We start from the raw sequence: 20,089 nt of genomic DNA, 5'->3' as shown, positions 1-20,089 counted from the left end.
AAAACACGTGCTACCAAGGGGGTGGGGGGCATTTCTGGGTCGGTTGGTGACCGGTTCGGGCTGGTTTTCTATTTGCTACGATTGGAAAGTTGGTGGGCGGCGTGCATTGACCATGCAAATATACCTTAGGTCCTCGCTTGTTGTCATAGGACAGTTGGTCGAGGTTTTCATAGTTCCTTTTTTTATTCTGATGAGTAATGTGCACAGAGAAAATATGCAGACACAGAAAAATATTATAAACAGTTGAAAATGGAGGGCAGCAAAGCATTCCAACAAATCTCCACTTGCGCTTCAAATTGGGATCTTTCATTGTGAGGCTTGCAAAGACATCAAGACTGTTGCGCAACACTGGTTGTACAAATCAGACTTACAATATAATATACAAAGACAGCAAGTATTATAGCCTTGGTTAATTATTTCATACTAACTGATTTTATTTTATTGGTTGATTAATATTATTACACACATACATTAATAAACTGCAACAGATATTACACAACCACATACTAGAAACTCATATCAGCTAAAACACAAATGCGGTTGCCTTTATGGACATGAAGACTCTAGAAATTTACAGTAAATCCCCCATGAATAGCAAAACTCCATATATAATGGGTGTTGGCTAAGCCCCAAAAACAAAAAACAAAAAAAGAATCAATTAATTTGAAAAAAAATAAAAGAAAAGGAAAATAGGTCAGTCTCTGAGTGCCGAATGCAAGTATACAAGAGTCCACTGTATTACCATATTTTCAAGTGTTATTTATTTAACTGATGCCGGTAAATTGCTAATCACGTGTTTTTAATAATTCACAAACAACTTTTGACTACTATAGCACTCTGCACGGCAGCGACATGTCCGATCAACATCAATCTCAAACAACAATATTTATCTGTGCAGGTCTGAGCAGGGCCGGCCAAGTGTATAGGCGAACTAGGCGGTCGCTTAGGGCGCCATCCGGTGGAGGGGGCGCCATATTGCAGGGCAAAAAAAAAGCAGAATTGTATTGCAGAATTGTGTTGTTTTATTAGGAAAAGGTCCGGTAGGAAGTAACCGACGTACTGCCATGCCATTTGTAGCGCTGTCTTGGGCTCCAGGTGGCGGAGTGGTACCTACGATGCAGGTTGGCATGGGTTCGCTTCCCCTCCTGGGGGACCATATTTGTATGTGAGTGAGTGCAAAAAAATTCAAAATAGTAGCGCCGTCTTCCAAGTGCAGAGAAGATGTGTGCGTGCCACAGGAAATCAGAGAAAACTGAAGTTTACAACTAATTTAGTGAACTATTCTTTAGCACCTGGCTGAGAGGTGGACGAGGTTCGTATTGGAGCAATGTTTCATTGTTTAACTACACAAATTGCACTAAACATTTATTTGTATTACTTGTAGTTGTCTTGGGGTGGGGGGGATCTACAATCTACACTTTCGCCTAGGTACACCAAATCACATAGGGCCGGCCCTGGGTCTGAGAGTATGAAAATAAGTTATGTGTGGATTAGAGTAGCGGTTAACACACTAGCTTTGGCTATTATGCTTGCTGCTAGTCTTGAAATATTAATACCAGCACCACAAACGAACAAGCGTAGCTGCACGAAGTGAAGCTCCATCTTTGACGCCGAACTGTTAGTCAGCGACAAGTGTGTGATATTGAAACCTTTATCCATACAATACAAACCGACATCACAACACTGTGTCATGACACTTGTCAGAGTACGGAACATTGCAGTAATGGAAATATTTCACCAAAAAGGTGACAGGTAGTATGGTTACTTGCAATGTAAAAAAGTCGATCCTCAAACAAAAGAAACACACAAGTGACAAAGAAACAGTGAAACAGAGATCTGCCGAATATTTTGGAGCCTGCTACAAAGTTCCGTTTTAAAAAACAGGCTATGCAGTGGAACACAAAAGGAGCCTGGCCAGCTCGATGAATAGATAAACATGCAAAGGACTCCCAATAATTAATTATTCAATTCAGAGTAATGTGAAGCTGTATTTGTAATAGTTTGTTTCTATGTGGACCATTGAAATGTCTCTTTATGTGAAACCAGTCCGTTGTGCAACAAAAGGGTAGAGACCGCTGCACCATGCAGGAAAAAATACGAATGACATCATCGATTAATCAACATTAACTTAATCTTAATCACATTAAACTGTAGGCAACCCCAAATATAAACATGTACAATTAATAGAAACAATAAATAGTAATAATACAAATTGTAAGTAATAGGACTGGGTTCTAAAACTAAATGAAAATGACTATTTAGAAAACGCTTAAAAACAGCCATATTTAATAATCGAGGGAAAAAAATCACAAAAACCTAGCATTTGAGCATGTGTGTGTATACTTTGTTTCCACTGTTTCGTGTTGCAATGTACAGTAGTTCATTTTTATACCACTGCAGACTACAACCAAACAATGTCTATTATCAGTATATTCTGTCAGCATCAATTGGAATTTAACAACGCAACAACCCATAATCAGACGCACTCAACAATCCATCTGCAAATAAACACTGAATGAGACCAAGGTGCGCTGTTCAAGTGACTTTGAGGTTTATGGACCTCCTTCAACAATAACTTCAAACAGGCAATATGATTTCCGCTCATATTGTGAGCTTTCTGTTGCCTGCGTTGCAGCATCTAGCAACGCAAGCAAAATGCTTTCCTAGTGTGCAGCCACCTAATTAGTGTCACATTCTGATATGCGTTACTGCCTCTGTGCAGTTTGCCCAAAGTGTGAAGTGCGAGCACAGAACATCCTTGGCCTGAAACCACTCGGGGCAGAAGGGTCTGGGAGGCCTTTTAAGCACTACTTAGGTTAATTGGGAAAAAAAAGAATCGGGAACAGGTTCATAGTGTTGGCTCAGTAGCTGCAGACACGCCTATAGGATTCGTCGAGCCACAATTGCTACACACAACCATTTTGCTTATCAAAGAGCATATCCAACAGCCCTGTTTGGCCCAAAAGGATATTCTTCTAAGTACATTAAATATGTAAATTTCGCAATTGGGATTTTCTACTTTGCTGCTGGTCATCCGTACTGCAGCTGCTGAATGGCATTTTAAGACCATCTCTTAAAATACCTTAAATGAACAAACATATATGCAGGCGTACTGCAGGTTGACTCACAGATTTCCTTTTAGCCTCTAATTGGATTTAAAAAACAAAAGAAAAGAAAATGCACCATATTTGAAGTGACATATTTATTGATGAATGTTCCATAACAAAGCTGTAGCATCATAATCCTGCTTTAAGAACTGCTTACAATAATTACCTAATATAGTTACATGGGCTTTGGTGGGCACTCCAATTTCCTCCTACATTAAAAAAATAGGCTTTTTCAATTAAATGAAGACTTTAAAATGGTCGCAATTTTGAATGTGACAGTGAATTCTTGTTTGTCTATGGGTGTCACGTGGCTGGTAGGCAACCAGTTCAGGTTGCACAGTCCAAAATCAACTGGCATAGGACCCAGCATATCCATGGCCTTTGGATAAGTGATGTATAAGTTATATGGATAGTTATTAGGGGTGTAACAAAAACTGATTTGATTTGGAAAATAGGTTTTAATTTAAATTTTGGGATACATTTTCAATCTTTTGAAAATGTTTATTGGTGGGCCTTTCAAAACAAGGAATTCAGCTCTTTGCTTCTGATGGACATCCAATGATGAAAAATGGCTGGCAGCAAGTAGATACATTCAAGCATTTTTTAAAAACAGTTTATATTTAAATGAATATTTTAGCTATTGTTGAAATTCCCTGAAAAAATATATATTAAATTGAACAGGGCTCATGCCTTTTGACTGCCCCTCGTATTTTGTTTAAATGCTGTCAATTTAGGCTAGTTGTGACATAAACCTTACATCGGAGGGATGGTCACATAGATTTTAGCAGTTGGGCATCAATTATGTTTCAAATAGCATTTGCAGCACATAATGTGTGTAGCGTGTGTTTGAGTCAAAGCACTATATTTTTACATGTGCTTTTTCCTGAATGTTAATATTCATTATATTGACAAATGTCCAGCTATGATATCATATAGCACCGTCACACATTGACACACAATCAGGGGTAGAAGGCGGTCTCCATGTGCCCATCCACAGCGTCCAACTTTACCTCATCCTCAAGTGGAGATCTTGCAGCTCATTTTACTGTAAATGCACTTTACACTCACTGATCTCATGCATGGACACCAGCAATCCTTGCGGCGCGCGTGTCTCTCTATGCGCTGAATTTAAAGGGAATGAGCTGGGAGCTGCCTCGATTGGCCAGGAATTGGCTGTGTTCCCTCCCACAACGGGGCATAAAGGACAAACGCCCTCTTCTACTGCATATGTGCTAGTCTAGCAAAATACCAAAATATATAAAGCTCCACCCTTGTGCACAGTTAAACTGTGTTTTGCGCTAGACTTGTGCTGGCCACGAAAATAGGGCCCTAAGACTTGCATCTTGCTGCTTCACTTAGTTTTCTGCACAGCTGCCTGGCATCATCTCATCTCAATCCCAGCTGCATTCTGAATATCTTCTCTCACTTCAGACACACCATTTCATAGTCGTCTCAAACATGCTTCTTTTGCAAGTGGTGCTTAAACAGTGATATACGTAAGGTGCAGAGGTGTATATTTTTTTCTTTCTCTAGTCTCTGACTCCCCAATGTCTCAACCCCGGAAAAGCGTAAGAAAATGGATGGATTGAGGCATCATCTTGAGAAGTTTACCACCCAGCTGGCTTTGGTGTCTACACCACTGGGAGACTCGTCTGCCTGTCAGACCTCTAATGGAATTTTCCAGCACGCTGCTGTAAGCTAGTGGCCAACCATGCTATTGTGCTCCTACAATACTAAACTTTATTTTTATTATTATTATTTATTTTTATTTTATTTATTTTTTATTATTATTTTTTATTATTATTATTATTATTATTATTATTATTATTATTATTACAAAGACAGACATGTCAGGTTAATTGAACACTCTAAATTGTCCCTGGGTGTGATTGTGAGTGTGGATGGTTGTTTGTCTCAACTAGTGCAACTAGTTCAGGGTGTACCCCGTCTACTGCCCGAAGCCAGCTGTGATATGATCCAGCCCCCCCCCCCCCCCCCCCCCCCCCCGCGACCCTTATGAGGACTATGTGGTTAAGAAAATGGATGGATTGATGAATATTATTATTATCACATCATGGTGCTGGAGAGAAAAGAAAATGCTAAATATTATACATCCTTTTAATTTTACAGCTAATAGTGCATCAAGAAACTGAAACAAATGGTCAGTGGTTTATAATTTCTCATTAAAATGCTAAGCTTCAGGAGTGCAAAAAAAAAAGAGCAATGTCTGAAACTCAATTGGCAACCAATAATTTTGCATTGCTTACTATTAAATGAAATGTTAAAGCTAAAATATTCAATGTTTTCATTCTCAGGGGATGCTGCAATATTAAAGCAGCTTAAATTATTTAGAAATGACATTTAAATCATAGTTGAGTGTTGAATCGTTTATCTCGAAGCACGTCTCTCCACAAACACAGTATTCCACATGAGAGGAAAATTGTGTTTGTCTTTTTTTCTTAAGAGTGTTTTTCCCCAAGTGTTCTATTTTTGTATCCACATTCATATTTCATGTTGTGTTACTCACTTTTGCTTTCTGACTAAGTCCAATGTGTCCGGAAACTCTTTGCTGGTGGTGTGAGTGATCCCCCAGTGACTAAATGACCTCGCTCATGGCTCGCCACATTGCTAAAAATAGTGTCAATTTACTGCATCAGTGAAGCTCAACTAAGTGATTAAGCACAATATTCCTCTTTTAATTAGAGCATGACAAGATGAGGTGGTAGTCTAACTCAATATAATTTCACTTCACATAAAACATTCAAGTGAAAAAGTTATTACTGATTTACAATATCAATGCATGTCCGTAATCATAATCTTTTTTTTTCTTACTGTAGTGACTTATTGTAATCTATAATTGATTGATTTAAAGTCAAGTAAGATAAGATACAGGAAAAAGCGAATACAACTAATGAGTATCGGGTACTCGTGACAGCAACCAATACCAAAGCCGATGCATGTGGAAGTGGAAGTTACAATTCCGGATCCTTGATGATCCAATCACAAATCTAATAGCGGTTGCAAAGTCCAAAACGTATTTCATTTTCATCGCTCCCCCCAAAAAACAGTTGTTTTTTTTACAGCTTCATTTTCAGATCCAGAATATAAGCATAAAAATACTTCCAGGGCTCTCATCAAAATGCTTCTCATACACACGTTTCCCTCTTGCATGTTGTGAGTTAGTGCTTGCTGATGTTAAATGTCAGTAGCAGCGTTGAAAATGCAAAGTAGCCCAATCCAGTGTGATGAAATCCAAAATGTTACAAAAGCCTCGTGTTAATCACGGCTAATCCAGGTCACTTATTTCAACAGCTTTCACAGCCATCCTGTGAATTGCCTCAAGTGAGAGCGTCATATTGGCCATGTCTTCGCCTTCTGATTTAATTAAACCTCTGAATCGGGACTCATTTCACTCTGATACACAATTACAGCGAAGAGGCCCAGAGAGGCACAAAGAGAGTGGAAAGAAAAAAAAAAAGATACCCTTGGGTAATTTCAGCTTATTAAAAGGATGAGGAAGACGCTTTTCTACACTTCCTTTATCACCCTTTTGCATCATTGCAGGTCATGTGAGATGTGCCTCACGTAAGATCAGCATTTCAATGACCCATATGCGCAGCTCAGAGGCACACAAAGATGCGTGCATCAGCACTATGTAAAATGGCCAAAATCATCCAGTGCGCTACAATAAATTCAAACATCTAAGAGGAAAAATATTCTGACCATGACCCCTTCCAATAGACACCATGACTTCTGTCTATGATGGTTTGCAAAGCCTCACATCAAAGTCCACTATTTGGCTCCCAATGTTGATAGACATGGGATAATTTTGGACTATGGCAAAAAGCAACGTGAAGATGAGCAAATAAACGCACAAACTTTTGTCAAAAGTAGACCACATTAGACGCTGTTGATGTTCCTTGAATGTTAGCAAATGCTTACACAATGGTGAGAAAGAGATGTGGCCACGTAACAGAGAGGGAAACAGCTACGTACAAACTCTGGGAGGTGAGAAATAAAGGGCAGGTGGCCCAGGAGACAGAGCATCTCACCTTGGTTTCTCTCTCTTCCAGGAGCGTCTCCAGCCTCTTCTGAGCAGCTCGGCCCTCGTGGTCATCGCTCACAATCAGGATGATATGGTTCCAGTTGAACTCTCGCATCAGGTCGAACCAGACGTGCGCTTGGTGGGAGTAGGGAGGGACGGTCCGCAGGAAGGACAGGTGGATACTCTGGGATCAAGGAGATTTTTCATATACAGAGCTTACTTTTGTAGAAAAACATTTAAGTAAACAATAAAATTACAGATTTTACTTTGTTAAATGGGTTAGCTGATGAACGGCATGAATGTCATGATGATTATATTTTGGAAGTGGAATTTAACTACGCGCAATGACACATTCTGGCCTTTAGAAAGGTCCAAGTAATGTTTTTTCGTACCGTCTTTAATATGGGCTAATACATGAAGGCACTTTTGTCCTCTGGGCTGTCTGTCATAGTTCAAACCTCATTGTCTTAAGGCAATTGTTTTTATACTCTACAAAGGGAACATTGTTCCAACAAAAAGGCTGAATTATTCCTCTTGCATGACCAACATGGTGCTCGTGGGTGACAGGTACGGACCACATTTGTACACCGATGGCCTGCTTTAAAAACTAGGGATGTAACGATAACGACAATATCATGATATCGCGATATTAAAACTGCCACAATATCATGGTCGTCATGTCACGATATTAAAAGCTATTCTATTTGTGCAGTTCTAGTACCCTCTGGTGGCTAGCTTTTTAGTGCAGTTAAATTTTTACAAAGCATGTTTTGGCCCTGTCTATGTTTAAAATCCACGCTAATGGTCAGATGAAGGCGAATGTAATATGCTTGTAAACAGTCAATTATTATGTATTACAGATGTTAAGCTATGTGTGCATATTGATATTTATTTGTTTCCTACTTTGGAAAACCATTGAAATAATGAACACAATCAATGTTGTCATATATATTAGAATGCATAGTGGAAGGTAATTTGACCAAAATTTGTTAGCCCCAAAGTGTTTATCAAACTGGTAAACATTTGCATGAATCAGTACCTAAGAACATGAATTTTCAGCCTGAATATGGTCACTTTGATTAATTAAAACAAAACAGAACATAAAAATAAGAAAAAAAAGTTGTTTTGGGCAACAAAAAAAACTTGAGGAGAAATCAAGAGTCAGAGGACAAATATAGGTTTGATAACCTTGGCATAATCTTTATCGTTTATGCAGTCATAAATTCTAAACTGGCCCTTGGAATTTTATTTATGTGTTCTCTTTAAAAGTTAATTGTTAGTGGTTGGTGCTTCATAAAAACATAATTCAGGTCAAAGATATTATTGATGCAGTTCTTTCAATTTCATGCTGTGAACATACTCAATCATCCGCCCTCTAATGGACAGTGATGGGCCATTTAATCTAGGAAGCTTTTGAAGTCCTCCCTGGGGACTTCCTGACTCCATGTCTCTCTGGCCATTCGCTTTCTTCCTCCCTCCCAGCCTGCATTTCATTCAAATAATTTCATAAAGCACATGCGTACCTTGTCTGAGTAAATAGACATGCGAGTGGTGAGCCCCACTACGGGGATGCGGTAGAAGCCTGCAGTGTAGGAGACAGGTGTAGGAGTCAGGTGGTCATTGGACTGGGGCGGGTGACTCACCAAGATGGCGTAGACCTGCAAGGACACAACACTTTGCATTGAGAGCCAAAAACAAATCACCTGTGCTATTGTGACACGGATCAACTTGCATTTGATCAATTTATTAGAATTACTTTATAGCATTGATCCAGGGAAAGGACCAGCATGAAATAAGTCATGAATTGTTATTCAAATGAGGGGGCGGTCCTAAGTGTGTGAAGTTGTCGAGCAACTAGACTTTCAAGTCGCAAGTTGTGGTGACAGTGGTAAAGTTGGTCGCCCATTCCTGTAGCTTTCCATGTTCCATGTTCGCCAACCTGCATAGTGTGAGTGAGAGAACACTCCACCCTCAAAAGGCAGTTTGCAGCAGTGAAGAGTCCAACCCAAGACACACTTAGGACCGCCCCCTCATTTGAATAACATTATTTATTTTTTATTTACACATGTATTTTATCTTTTTGAATCTCGTTTTTATCTTTGTATTTATTACTTTTATTTATTTATGTATTTTTGGTGTTTTTATTTTATTTATATTATTTATATTTAATTTTAGATTTATATTTTTTATCAATTTTTATTGTCACATTTATTAATTTATTTATTTATTTATGTATTTATTTATTTTGCCATTTTTGGTCCTCCATATGAATAGCCTTTGATTGTGGCAGAAAAAAACAGCCACGTGACACATTGTATGGGTTGCCATTTGAAGACACCCATTATAGGAATTAGGGTCTATTAAACAAAAACGTTTGACCAGTTGGCCTGAAATAGACCGCCCATTCAGGATTTATCCCAAATTTCCAGATTGCCACCCGACCTCTGCGTCCTGCCCACAGTTTCTTCATGTGTCCATCCATGCTTTTTCTCGTCCTTTTCTATTGATTCTGTAGAGATTGATCCTCTTCCTCCAAGTCCTGTAGCACCTTTGCTCATCTTCTCTTTTACTTTTTAGGTGTGGTCAATCCACTTTTTGTGGAATGTCATGTGACCAAACGTAGAAAGCAGGATAGCGGACTTCCTGTGTGTGCAACCAGAAGTACGAGAACTACGGGCTGAGGACATGATGATTTGAACATGAAACAGCTCGAATGTATTCTTTATTGTTTGCATCTTTAGATAAGAGTTAAAATACATGTGCAGTATTTAATTGATTAATGCATCTATGATATGATGATATCCTTGCTAGTGTTTCATTAATTACCCACATTTTGACAGGAATGGGCCTAAAACCCCCAAAACATGGCGCAACAATGGTTTTCTGTGGGGTTTTTCATGCACTTAGCACATTGGTTCCGGCTATTTAGCGGCGCCGGACACTCGCCTCTTGCCACTGTCACTCGCTTCTCGCCACTGTCACTCAACTGCCAAGACATTCCCAAGAGCTATTATGACAGGGTCGTGTGACATGAGACTTCTTTGGCAGAGCCTGTTGTTTCACGGTGGACATGTTTTTTGCTTTTATGAGGACAACCAGTGGTGGAGTCCAGGGACTTCTTTTTCAGTCAGTTTTGCGTCTACCCGCTTCTAAATCCTCAATTTTGCGTCAACCCACTTCTGAATCCTCCTGGATGCGCAGTTTTTGCGCACCATTCAGAAATGACCACTGATCTGTATATAACTGGATTTGCTCTGCTATCGGCTATCCAGTAATATTTACAGATCAGTGGCCATGACCCACCCTCCTTTGCCTCTAACTGACTGGCCTGCACTCGTGGTCTTATTGGTTAATTAAAGGCATGAGAACTGATGCGCCTATCAGAGAATGAGGAGGGCAGGTCATGCCGAGGACTTTATTGCTAACGCGTGGGTGCCAATGCCACTCTAGTTGATTGACAGGTCGCTCCGTCTCCTGCGAGATGATAGTAAATGTGAGCGAGACAGAAAAATAAATAAACGTCTTTCCAGTGAGTGATGGCATGCAGGCTATGCGAACATACTGTATATACAATGAAAACATCATTCACACTAGGTAAGTTTTAAAGTTGTTTCCAAATAAATCATTGTTTTAAACTACTGGCAATGTGACTGTACAGAGGAGGTTTTTGTCGCCAATGCATTATAGTTAATCTGTGCGTTTTGTCTCGGCTAATGTTATGAAATGTAATGTTATCCTAACGTTCGCAATTTAGCCCTAAATTTACTAGATTAGGATCATGTAGGGCAGTGGTTCTCAACCTTTTTTCAGTGATTTACCCCCTGCAAAATATTTTTTCAGCAATTATTACCACCAACCAGTGCAAAGCATTTTGGGTGAACAAAAAGAAAACCCAGTGCTGTGCCATCTTGTGTCTGGTTTTAATTTGGGAACTGTTTTTTAACTTTGGTCACAGTCCATTCTACGACGGCGTATTAGGGCCACGTATAAATATATATTTTTTAGAGGGCGGGGGCAATATTCCGAGAATCAAACTTGCAAATTTGCCACTTCATAAACTCATAAACACTTTATAAAGTGGACAAATATTGAGTTTATAAAGTGGCACATTTGACACTTTATATAGTGGCAGATTTGCGAGAAAAAAACTCAAAAACTTACGAGAAATACACGTAGCGTACTACTCGACTGTTTGTGCCAATACTTTTCGGTCGGGTTTCCAAATAAGGAGATAGTAATTACTTTAGCATAGATTAACCATATCATGTTAAGCATTCGCTCTTTGAACCTTTTTGTACGGCCACTGGCCAGCAACAAAGACGTCTCGCTTTGCGAAGGTCCACACCCGGACGATCAAGCATTTAAGTTAATTTGTTAAAATGTATATTTACTTGTACATTTATGTTTCCAGAATTATTATTTGCACATTCACATTTTGGTATTTTTTTGTACAAGTATCTAAATTGATGTGTTGAATCTGCTGCTCTACGTCATTCACTTGCATTTACCCATGATGCAACCCACCCATGATGGCTTTTTCCTCACATGTCACTGTTTCCAAAACAGGGTGTTTCCCACAAAAAAAAGTAAGTAACATTTAGAGTATACCCACTTCTCCAGGGACCACTACACCACTGAGGACAACATTAGCAGTACCTCATTGAGAGCAGTGCCTCTTGAGCCCATTAATTTAGGGCAGCAATGGCAAAAACATAACGGTGTTAAGCACTGAAAATAGAGCGCTACGAGGAACTGTGGTAGATTTAATCTTTCATGGTATATTTACTTTGTTTATATATGTAACTGGCCAGACATATGAGTGACACAATAAACTAAGTGTATTGTGGATTATCCCCCGCTTAATCTGATTTCACTGCAATGCCAAATTCGAGCGAGAAGTAAAGTCTTACCAGGCTAGATAATAGACTGATGGAAGAAATCTACTATAGGCATAAGGCATGCATGGACTGGGGTGCAAATTGAGTACTTGACTTGACATCCTTGACTACAGTACATCACTAAGTGCAGTCCAGAGATTAAATTTTAATTTAGTGATAAACTGGGACGAACTGACATTTTGCAGAAAACTTAGAGATGCATTTATCTTGTCAGCAGCACGCACATTTCTGTCACAAGTGAATTGCATCATCGCCTCCATTTCCACACAGACTTACACACACAGCAGTTTGACCTTGCTTCCAATAGTTACAAAATGAATGCTACCGTGTTAGTCTTTACTGTCCAACATATCCATCTTAAATATTGTGGAAACTGGAATAATTACTTGTATAAATACATATTATTTGATGATACTCAAAGCTGCCAATGTAAACCATCACAATAAAACACCTTGAATTTAATGAAATTCATTGATATATGTCTCACTCACATAATTTGGTATACAATTTTACAAAACACTGAATCACTTTCAACACATGCATGAGCAATGCTATCATGAAAATGTTTTGCAGCTTATTTATATTTTGACATATTTTCAAGGTGCTTTGGCATTTTCTTTATAACAACCATGCATTATTATTCATAAAAATACTGTTTATTTTTTATGAGGCCAAAACCATGTCCATCATGTTGTTTTAATACAGTTCTCAGTTTAAATCCACTTCAATCCTGAGTCATTGAAAGCACATAAAAGTAAATCCAGCAAGCAGACTTTAAAAATGCTTCAGCACATACATTGGTAATTGAATGATTACTTGCACTGGTTGATAATCTAGCCTTAAATTGTAATATTGCTAATTTTGATGAATTTATTTCACTTGCACTATAGAAAATCTTATTGAAAGTCTATACTATCAGAGACATAAGACCAGAAAGAAGCCTTTATTTTGGATCAACCAAACCAAATCATAAAAACCACCCAGCTACACACTCAGAAAAACATCATCATATCGAATAGGTTCCAGAAAATTCGCTGTGGTGGTGGAGGAAAAGGAACGGAGTTGGCGTGTGCGTGCAGCCGTGGATTATTGGACGCGAGCCGCCCGTATGTTTGGGTCAAAAATGAGAGTTGCCATCCAAGGATTGCTCGCAGGCATCTAGTCCTCCATCTGCCACAGACTTTCCCTCTCAGTGACTGCAATCGCCCGCAAGCCAAACTCAGAGGATTAAAACTTTCATTGACTCTGCCTGAATTAGGCCCAGTGTGTGTGCATGGACCTTCATTAGTGCTGTTGCAAAAGCAAAAATTTGACTTGGATTACATGTTACGAGTGAACATGTGCTACAAGACTGAACGTGACAGTATATAGATGAGAGTCATTGCACCATGCAGAGGACTGGAGACAGAATGGCACACATGCTGTGGTTGTTTTTTTTTTTATTAATAATTATTATTACATGAAGTCTAATAATATGTGTGGGAGGACAGAGAGTGACTTCACGCCTCAACATGCCATGATGTAAGGTTTTTAAAAACCATGTTGCGTTTTACATGAACATGTGGTTGGAGTATGGTTGTACAATTCTCCAAGGTGGGTTCAATATGTACTACATTTGTAAAGACAATTGTAATGCAGAAAGACATGTATTTAATACGCATTTCAAAGCAGCATGCATGTTACAACATTGAATATCAAACACATTGTAACTGAGGGTGACTACAACTATCACTATCAGTTATCATACAGTGCATGCCTGTCAGGCTGCCTATAATAGTCAAAGGCATTTCCCCCCATTTTCACTCCTCACTGAATTTCATTGCACTTGACTAGATCTGCAGCTGTGTGTTCTGTAATGTACGGTAGCCCCTTCATCCGAGATATGCCTCCGAACCAAAGCCTATTGTCTGTACGGGGAGCTGAAAATGAACTGATTTGTGTTTTGGGTTACATTTTGAATGCATGCCAAATTGGCTAAATGGTGTTTATGTTAAAAATCTTTTATTTTTACTTTTTTTTTAAAGAACATCTGGGAAAATGTCCAAGTTGAATGGACAGTTTAACGGTTCAATGAGGAAAGATTTAAAAGTAGGTGTACAGTTGGCATTCATAAAGTATCTCATTCAATGCACAACCTGCATTAAGCCTGTATAAGGCAAAATACATTCACCCTTAAACCTTAAAATAACCGACTTTTGGTCAAGAATTTAACCAACCTGCTACTTGGGTCAATTTGACCTAACGTTCTGGGTTAACAACCCAGAGTTGGGTTAACACAAGTTTGGTCAAAAATTGGACCTGCCCACTCCTTGTGTCAATTTGACCCATCTTCAGGTTGTTTTGTACATAACAACCCAGAAGGTCGGGTCAAATTGAGCCAAATAGTGGGTCTGTCCAGTCTTTGAACAAAATTGTGTTATTTTTGACCCAGCACTTTTAGGAGCTTTCCCCAAAATTAAACATTTCTATCATCCCATTCAGTAAAAGGAATTTTATATGATTATACAAATTAGTCATTATAATCAGCTTTTTTTTTTTTATTATAACTAATTGGTTCAGAGAAGAGAAACATCAGATTGTAATTGAGATTTTTGTGATTCCACAGTGAGCACCAACTTTAGAGCTCAATACAATTGCTTGTCCAGTAAAGCGTTAAAGTAACCCATGGAGCGAATCTAACTAAATTGAGGTTATGGTTCAAAGTTCAAATTGAGTTAGTCTTCAAAACTTTAGATTGATTTCGATTTAGGAATGGCACGTCAACCGACAAAAAATGGACCAACCCACTATACTTGGGTCAATTTGACCAAACTTTGGGTTGTGAACTGAACAAACCAATTTATTGGGTTAGGATCCTTGGGTTTCTTGGGTTGCTTTGTACAAAACAACCTAGATTGTTGGGTCAAATTGACGCAAGTATTGACCCAATTATTATTTTTTATTTATTTATTTATTTATTTATTTATTTATTTATTTGTTTATTATTTACCAAAATTGGGTTAATTTTGACCCAGCAGTTTTAAGGAAGTTTAAAGTTAAAATGTGACTTTTGTAAAGTATCTCATTGGATAGACGTCAAAATGGAGTCCCACTAAAATCTGCGTTAATGTGTATGTTTCACCATCAAAATGCTTTGGCAGCACGGTGTGTGACTGGTTACCACATCCGCCTCGCAGATCAGAGGTTGTGGGTTCAAATCTGACCCTTGGATTTCCTGAGTAGAATTCGCTCTCCTCATTCTTGTATGCTTTTTCTCCAGGTGGCTTCCTTCCACATTTGAAAAACGTCCTTAGATGTGAATAGTGCACGTGCATGATTCTGATATGCAGGCGACCATCTCAGGGATTATCCCACCTCCCCAGCAGCAAACCCGCAAACCTAATTAGAATAAGTGATGCAAAAATTGGCTGGATGGATGAATCTATGAAGTCTATATGTAGAGTTCAGAGATGGTGATGTAACCATGGCAACTGAATGGGAAAAGACTTGAATGGCATACAGTACGGTACAGTACAGGAAATGATTCCCACCTAACTTTTCATTTAAAGACTTGCTTCCAACCTCCTCCCAACACAATTCAAACCCTTTTCAGAGTTGAGTTGAAAATACAGCACAGTAAGATAAATTAGGCAGCATTTACATACCTGACTTGAGATGAGGTCCTCACATACGGACAAAGCCATTTGGATGGCGTTAGGTTTATGCGTGACGGAGATGGCCGTGAGTTTAAATTTGTCCCGTCCGTAGATTTGGTTGGCTTGGGTCACCGCATCTTTGAAGACCTGCTCGTACCTCTTCTGGCTGAGGACGGCTCCGATGTTGACAATTTTCGGTTCGCAGCCGGCCCGCGCGCATGAGCACCAGACAAGCACGGCTAACAGAAAGAGCCGCATCGTTTGCACCAGCAGCACCGTCAAACACAAGCCCCCAGCCCGCACACTTCTCTCCCCGGTGCAGGCGGCTCGGCTCGAGCAGCTTCTGGACGGCAGCGCGACTCTGGCAGTCGGTTGCAGCAGGCACGAGTGTGGGCGGTGTGATCCGGGAGCGATGGAGGGAGGGTGGCCACACACACAAAAAAAAGCAGTGAGAACACCGACAGAGCTGTGAATTTATCGGCAATGCGGAGGACTAAGCACGATCATCTTAGAAGCAAGCGATGAAGAAACATCTTGCATCTTTCTCCCGTGGGAAAAATATCCTCGTCTAGGCGATCTACACTGTCTCATGAAGCGTGTGTCATTTCGGTGGGGGATGATCACGCCGAAAGTTCCCCCTTGCAGGTCGCTCCGGGATAAGCGGCCGCTGTCCTTGGTCCTGACAGCTGTGCACGCGCCCTTTGGTGCTCCTGCGCGCTCCCGATATGCACTACCACTTCTTCTTTTTTTCATTCTGTGCGGGCGTTGGCGTGAGGTGCTGCCAACTGCACAACTGCAAAAAATACTGTGCAGGGAACAGTTCCTCAACGTTTATTGAGCCAATTAAGGCACATATGAGCAGCTTGATTTTTTTGGGGCTCTTAATTTTTTACTTTAAATTGACCTGTATGTGGACACGCAACTACGCATGCTCGCAGCCCCTCTGTAACTGAGAATTAATTGATAGTCGTACCATCCATAGTCAGGGTTTCGTGAAATAAAATGCACACATATCCAGAACATTGGTCAACACTCTCATAATACAAGCAGGGTCAAAGTAAAAAAAAAAAAAAAAAGTCGAATGAAAATGCAATGTTTTGCTGAGCTTAATTTACAGATCATCATCATCATTGCTGTTGCTTTGCTTATCTCATGCATTTGCTATCTAACAATCAGAGCAGACGTTTTGCATTCTGCGATTAATGACCCATTCATTCAAATCAATGTTTTATTATTATTACACAGTTTTAATAAAGAGAAAATATTCATCATAATAACAATAGAAAATTGTCATTCATGTCATGAAATTTTAAGGATAAATGGGATATATAGGTCTTTCTTAAAAATGATCAGTCTTTTTTTTTTGGGGGGGGGGGGGTTATGTGTCAAAAGTGTTAGTGGTATCGGTGTTTGGTATTGGTACCAGTGACTACTCAAGAGTTCAGTACTCGAACTGCTAGTGTTCTGAAAAAAATGCTAAAGAAATATGGTTTAAAAAAAGTGTGGTCAAGCCAAAAGTCACACACACACACAAAAACACACACGCAAATATGCAAACTATGCAGCATTCGTGTGTTTGTGTGTGCCATGAAGGGGAAGGACCTAGTGAGTGCTAACATTCCCAAGAATGTCACACTAAATTCACTTAAACTTTAATAGGCATTAGGCAACAATACAAAACTGTGTCCAAAATGGCAATAAGTTTCTAAACTTCAGCTTGATCAAATCGAGCAAAAAAGACTTATGGCATTTGTCTTTAGTTGAAATTGGACTAGTTTTGCTCACATCTTACCTGATATCACATAACATTGCAGTTTATCTGCTTAAGTTTTGTACAGTTTTGCGACAAGTAGCCACTCTGAGGTTTGTTTCTTGCTTAACGTTGGCCAGTTGCTCAAATGGTGTAATCTGGATCAAAATTATTTTAAAATAAAACACACATCCTACACAATATTGCTACAAAAGAGGCATGTCCCCCTCTGTGATGAGGTCACTGATGTTCCTGAGCCAAATAAAATTAACACATACCTTTGACTTTCAGTCAGAATTAAAGTGACTACTACGTAAGTGCAGTAAGGGATGCCATTGTCAGAAATTATTAGTGGACAATAAATGATACTGGTGTCTGTTAATACAAACTTTCTAGTTAGAGTTAGAATTAAATTCTTTATTGTTTGATTTTGTTCAGCTTTTAAGAGACAGGAAAAGCCAAAAGTCACTTTACATTATTTATTTGACCATGTAGAATTTAATTTTAAATCACATTTGATGCATGACGGGATCAGAATAATCATGATTTTTAGGATCAAAGTTCCCGATCCCAATCATATTAAAACGTTTTGAACAACACAAACTGAGGGCTCGATCCTAATTAAAACAAAGATTGGATTGCGAGACCTATTCCGATTTGAGAATCCATATTTGGTTTTGTTCTGGAAACACATTTCCAGAATTGATCCAATCCATTATGCAAAATTGGTTCCATTTACCTTTGAACAACTGGACCCTGGAGAGTAGAAATAAAATTACTGTATTGACAAGCTCATTAAAGGTAAATGATCTAAAACCGTCTTCAAGCAACTTGACATTCTTGTGACTAGAGTTGTCTGTAGCCAACCTTCCTAGATATGGCTGTCTCAATGAAAATTACAAAAATCTGTGACAAAATGTTAAGACTACAATAATTTTGGTCCAGACCTATTTCATGAGTTGTTTCATGTTGTTGAAAATCATTCTACTAGACCACAATTCAAACGCAATATCTGATTTTCAGTGGTTAATCTTCAGAAATGCATTATTATTGCGGTGTCAGGCGATTACATTTTTTAATCATAATTAATTGCATGACTTTACTAGTTAAAGCACGATTAATTGCAAATTTTATATCTATTCTAAATGTATTATATATATATATATATATATATATATATATATATTCATAAAACTGAGTTAAAATTTAAAAGATATACTGTAAGGTAAAAAACAAGTCTGATATTGATTTGTGTTGAGGTAATTTTTCTGCCACTAGATGGCATAATTGCATGTGTAAGATGATGGTGAAAGCCCAGCGCAATTTTCTTTTCATATTATGAGCTATCTAATCTTTAACATGAAGTAACTTGTGAAAATCTGCAATTTTTTAAAATTATAAAATACAACTTGACCCCAGTCTCCACAAATACATTATTATTAAATTTCTTACTGCTAAACATTGACGTGGACGTGTCTGCTGCGTTGCGACTGGAATTTCCCCAGTACAGGCTTTTCGCGTTAAATTTTTTTTTGTGGGGTTAAAGGAACTTTAAATTAACTCAAAATTAATGCACTAATTTTGACACCCCTATTTTAGTATATTATTCGTAGTAGTAGTAATGGTAGTACTAGTACTGGTAGTAGACGTAGTAGTAGTAGTAGCTTTCATTCTTTCACAAACAGAGGGTTGCAACAAGAAAACAGACACACAGTGGTAAAATTGTATTTTTTATGATTTCTGCAATTCATTCCAGGTTGTAGCTGCAGCAGCATGAAATGCAGATAGACCCAAAGCAGAGGATTCATTAGCTGAGCGAGTGTTGTAAGCAGGTGATATGGTAATCAGTTAACTGCCCACCCACAAGCCTCTCCAACAGCTTCTACAGACATGGCAGAATAGAAATAGAAAAACTCCATACAATGTTAAACATTCACACAATAATGATGCGATAGTGAAATGTGAAAGTATCCTGCAGAGTCCAAGAATATGATTTTACCGTCTTGCTCTAATGCACACTGAATAAAATGGAACTGAAAGTAGACAGAACATTAATCAAATAGCAAGTCAGTCACATCCATCTTTCCATCTGTCACACACTTACTGTCCCACGCAACTTGTGTTCCTTATAGTGGGTGACAGAAGGTGGGATTAGATAGTGTGTGTAAGCTCTGGTTCAAGTAAATGTTAGGAGCATCCTTGCTGCTACATACAGGAGATGAATCAACTTCACCGTTACCTAGGAAACAAGAATCTCTCTCCTTCTCTCACAAAACGGAAACAGTCATAAGCTCATTGTGTGAAGTCAAACACACATTTGTTCTTTTACTAAATTATTAAATGAATATTTTCACCCACGGGGATTAAGCTCTAGGCCATGATGAGTTTATTCCAGGCATATTATTATTATCAACAAATGCCGTCACTTGAAAAGGTGTTTGAAAACAGGGCCAGTGTAAGAATCATCAAACGGTGTGCTGAATTATAAATCAGTCAACACGCTGGTGTCGCTTGGTGTTGCAGGGAGCCAATGAATTAATCACGAGGATGAACACATCACCATTCATCATCAGCGAGCGAGCGTGGAGATAACTGGTTTCAATTTGTCTCACTTTGTCTCTCGTGACAATTTAATTCAATTCAGCTGATTTTAT

General features: G+C 38.8%; 1 protein-coding gene across 11 annotated transcripts in view; it reads right to left on the bottom strand.

Annotated features, from left to right (window-relative positions):
- LOC147162094 (glutamate receptor ionotropic, NMDA 1) overlaps positions 1-16,456 on the bottom strand; it is a 45,774-nt gene extending 29,318 nt beyond the window's left edge. For 2 of the 11 annotated variants that reach the window (XM_086097103.1, XM_086097105.1), the window contains exons 1-4: positions 15,695-16,454; positions 8,676-8,810; positions 7,160-7,336; positions 125-187 (exon numbers count right to left, since the gene is read on the bottom strand). In XM_086097103.1, coding sequence (XP_085953229.1) covers positions 125-187; positions 7,160-7,336; positions 8,676-8,810; positions 15,695-15,943 — 624 coding nt within the window. In that variant the 5' untranslated portion in view covers positions 15,944-16,454. Of the gene's footprint in view, positions 1-124; positions 188-7,159; positions 7,337-8,675; positions 8,811-15,694 lie in introns of all 11 variants that reach the window. The other 9 variants (XM_086097108.1, XM_086097098.1, XM_086097097.1 and 6 more) reach the window with 9 other exon arrangements.
- Positions 16,457-20,089: the final 3,633 nt, after the last annotated feature.

Source organism: Leptonotus elevatus, chromosome 15, assembly GCF_054856555.1.
Source record: "Leptonotus elevatus isolate MCC_2025b chromosome 15, RoL_Lele_1.0, whole genome shotgun sequence".
NCBI classification, from domain to species: Eukaryota; Metazoa; Chordata; class Actinopteri; order Syngnathiformes; family Syngnathidae; genus Leptonotus; species Leptonotus elevatus.
The sequence above is the reverse complement of the archived record's forward strand: the minus strand, read 5'-3'. Positions and strand labels throughout refer to the sequence as shown.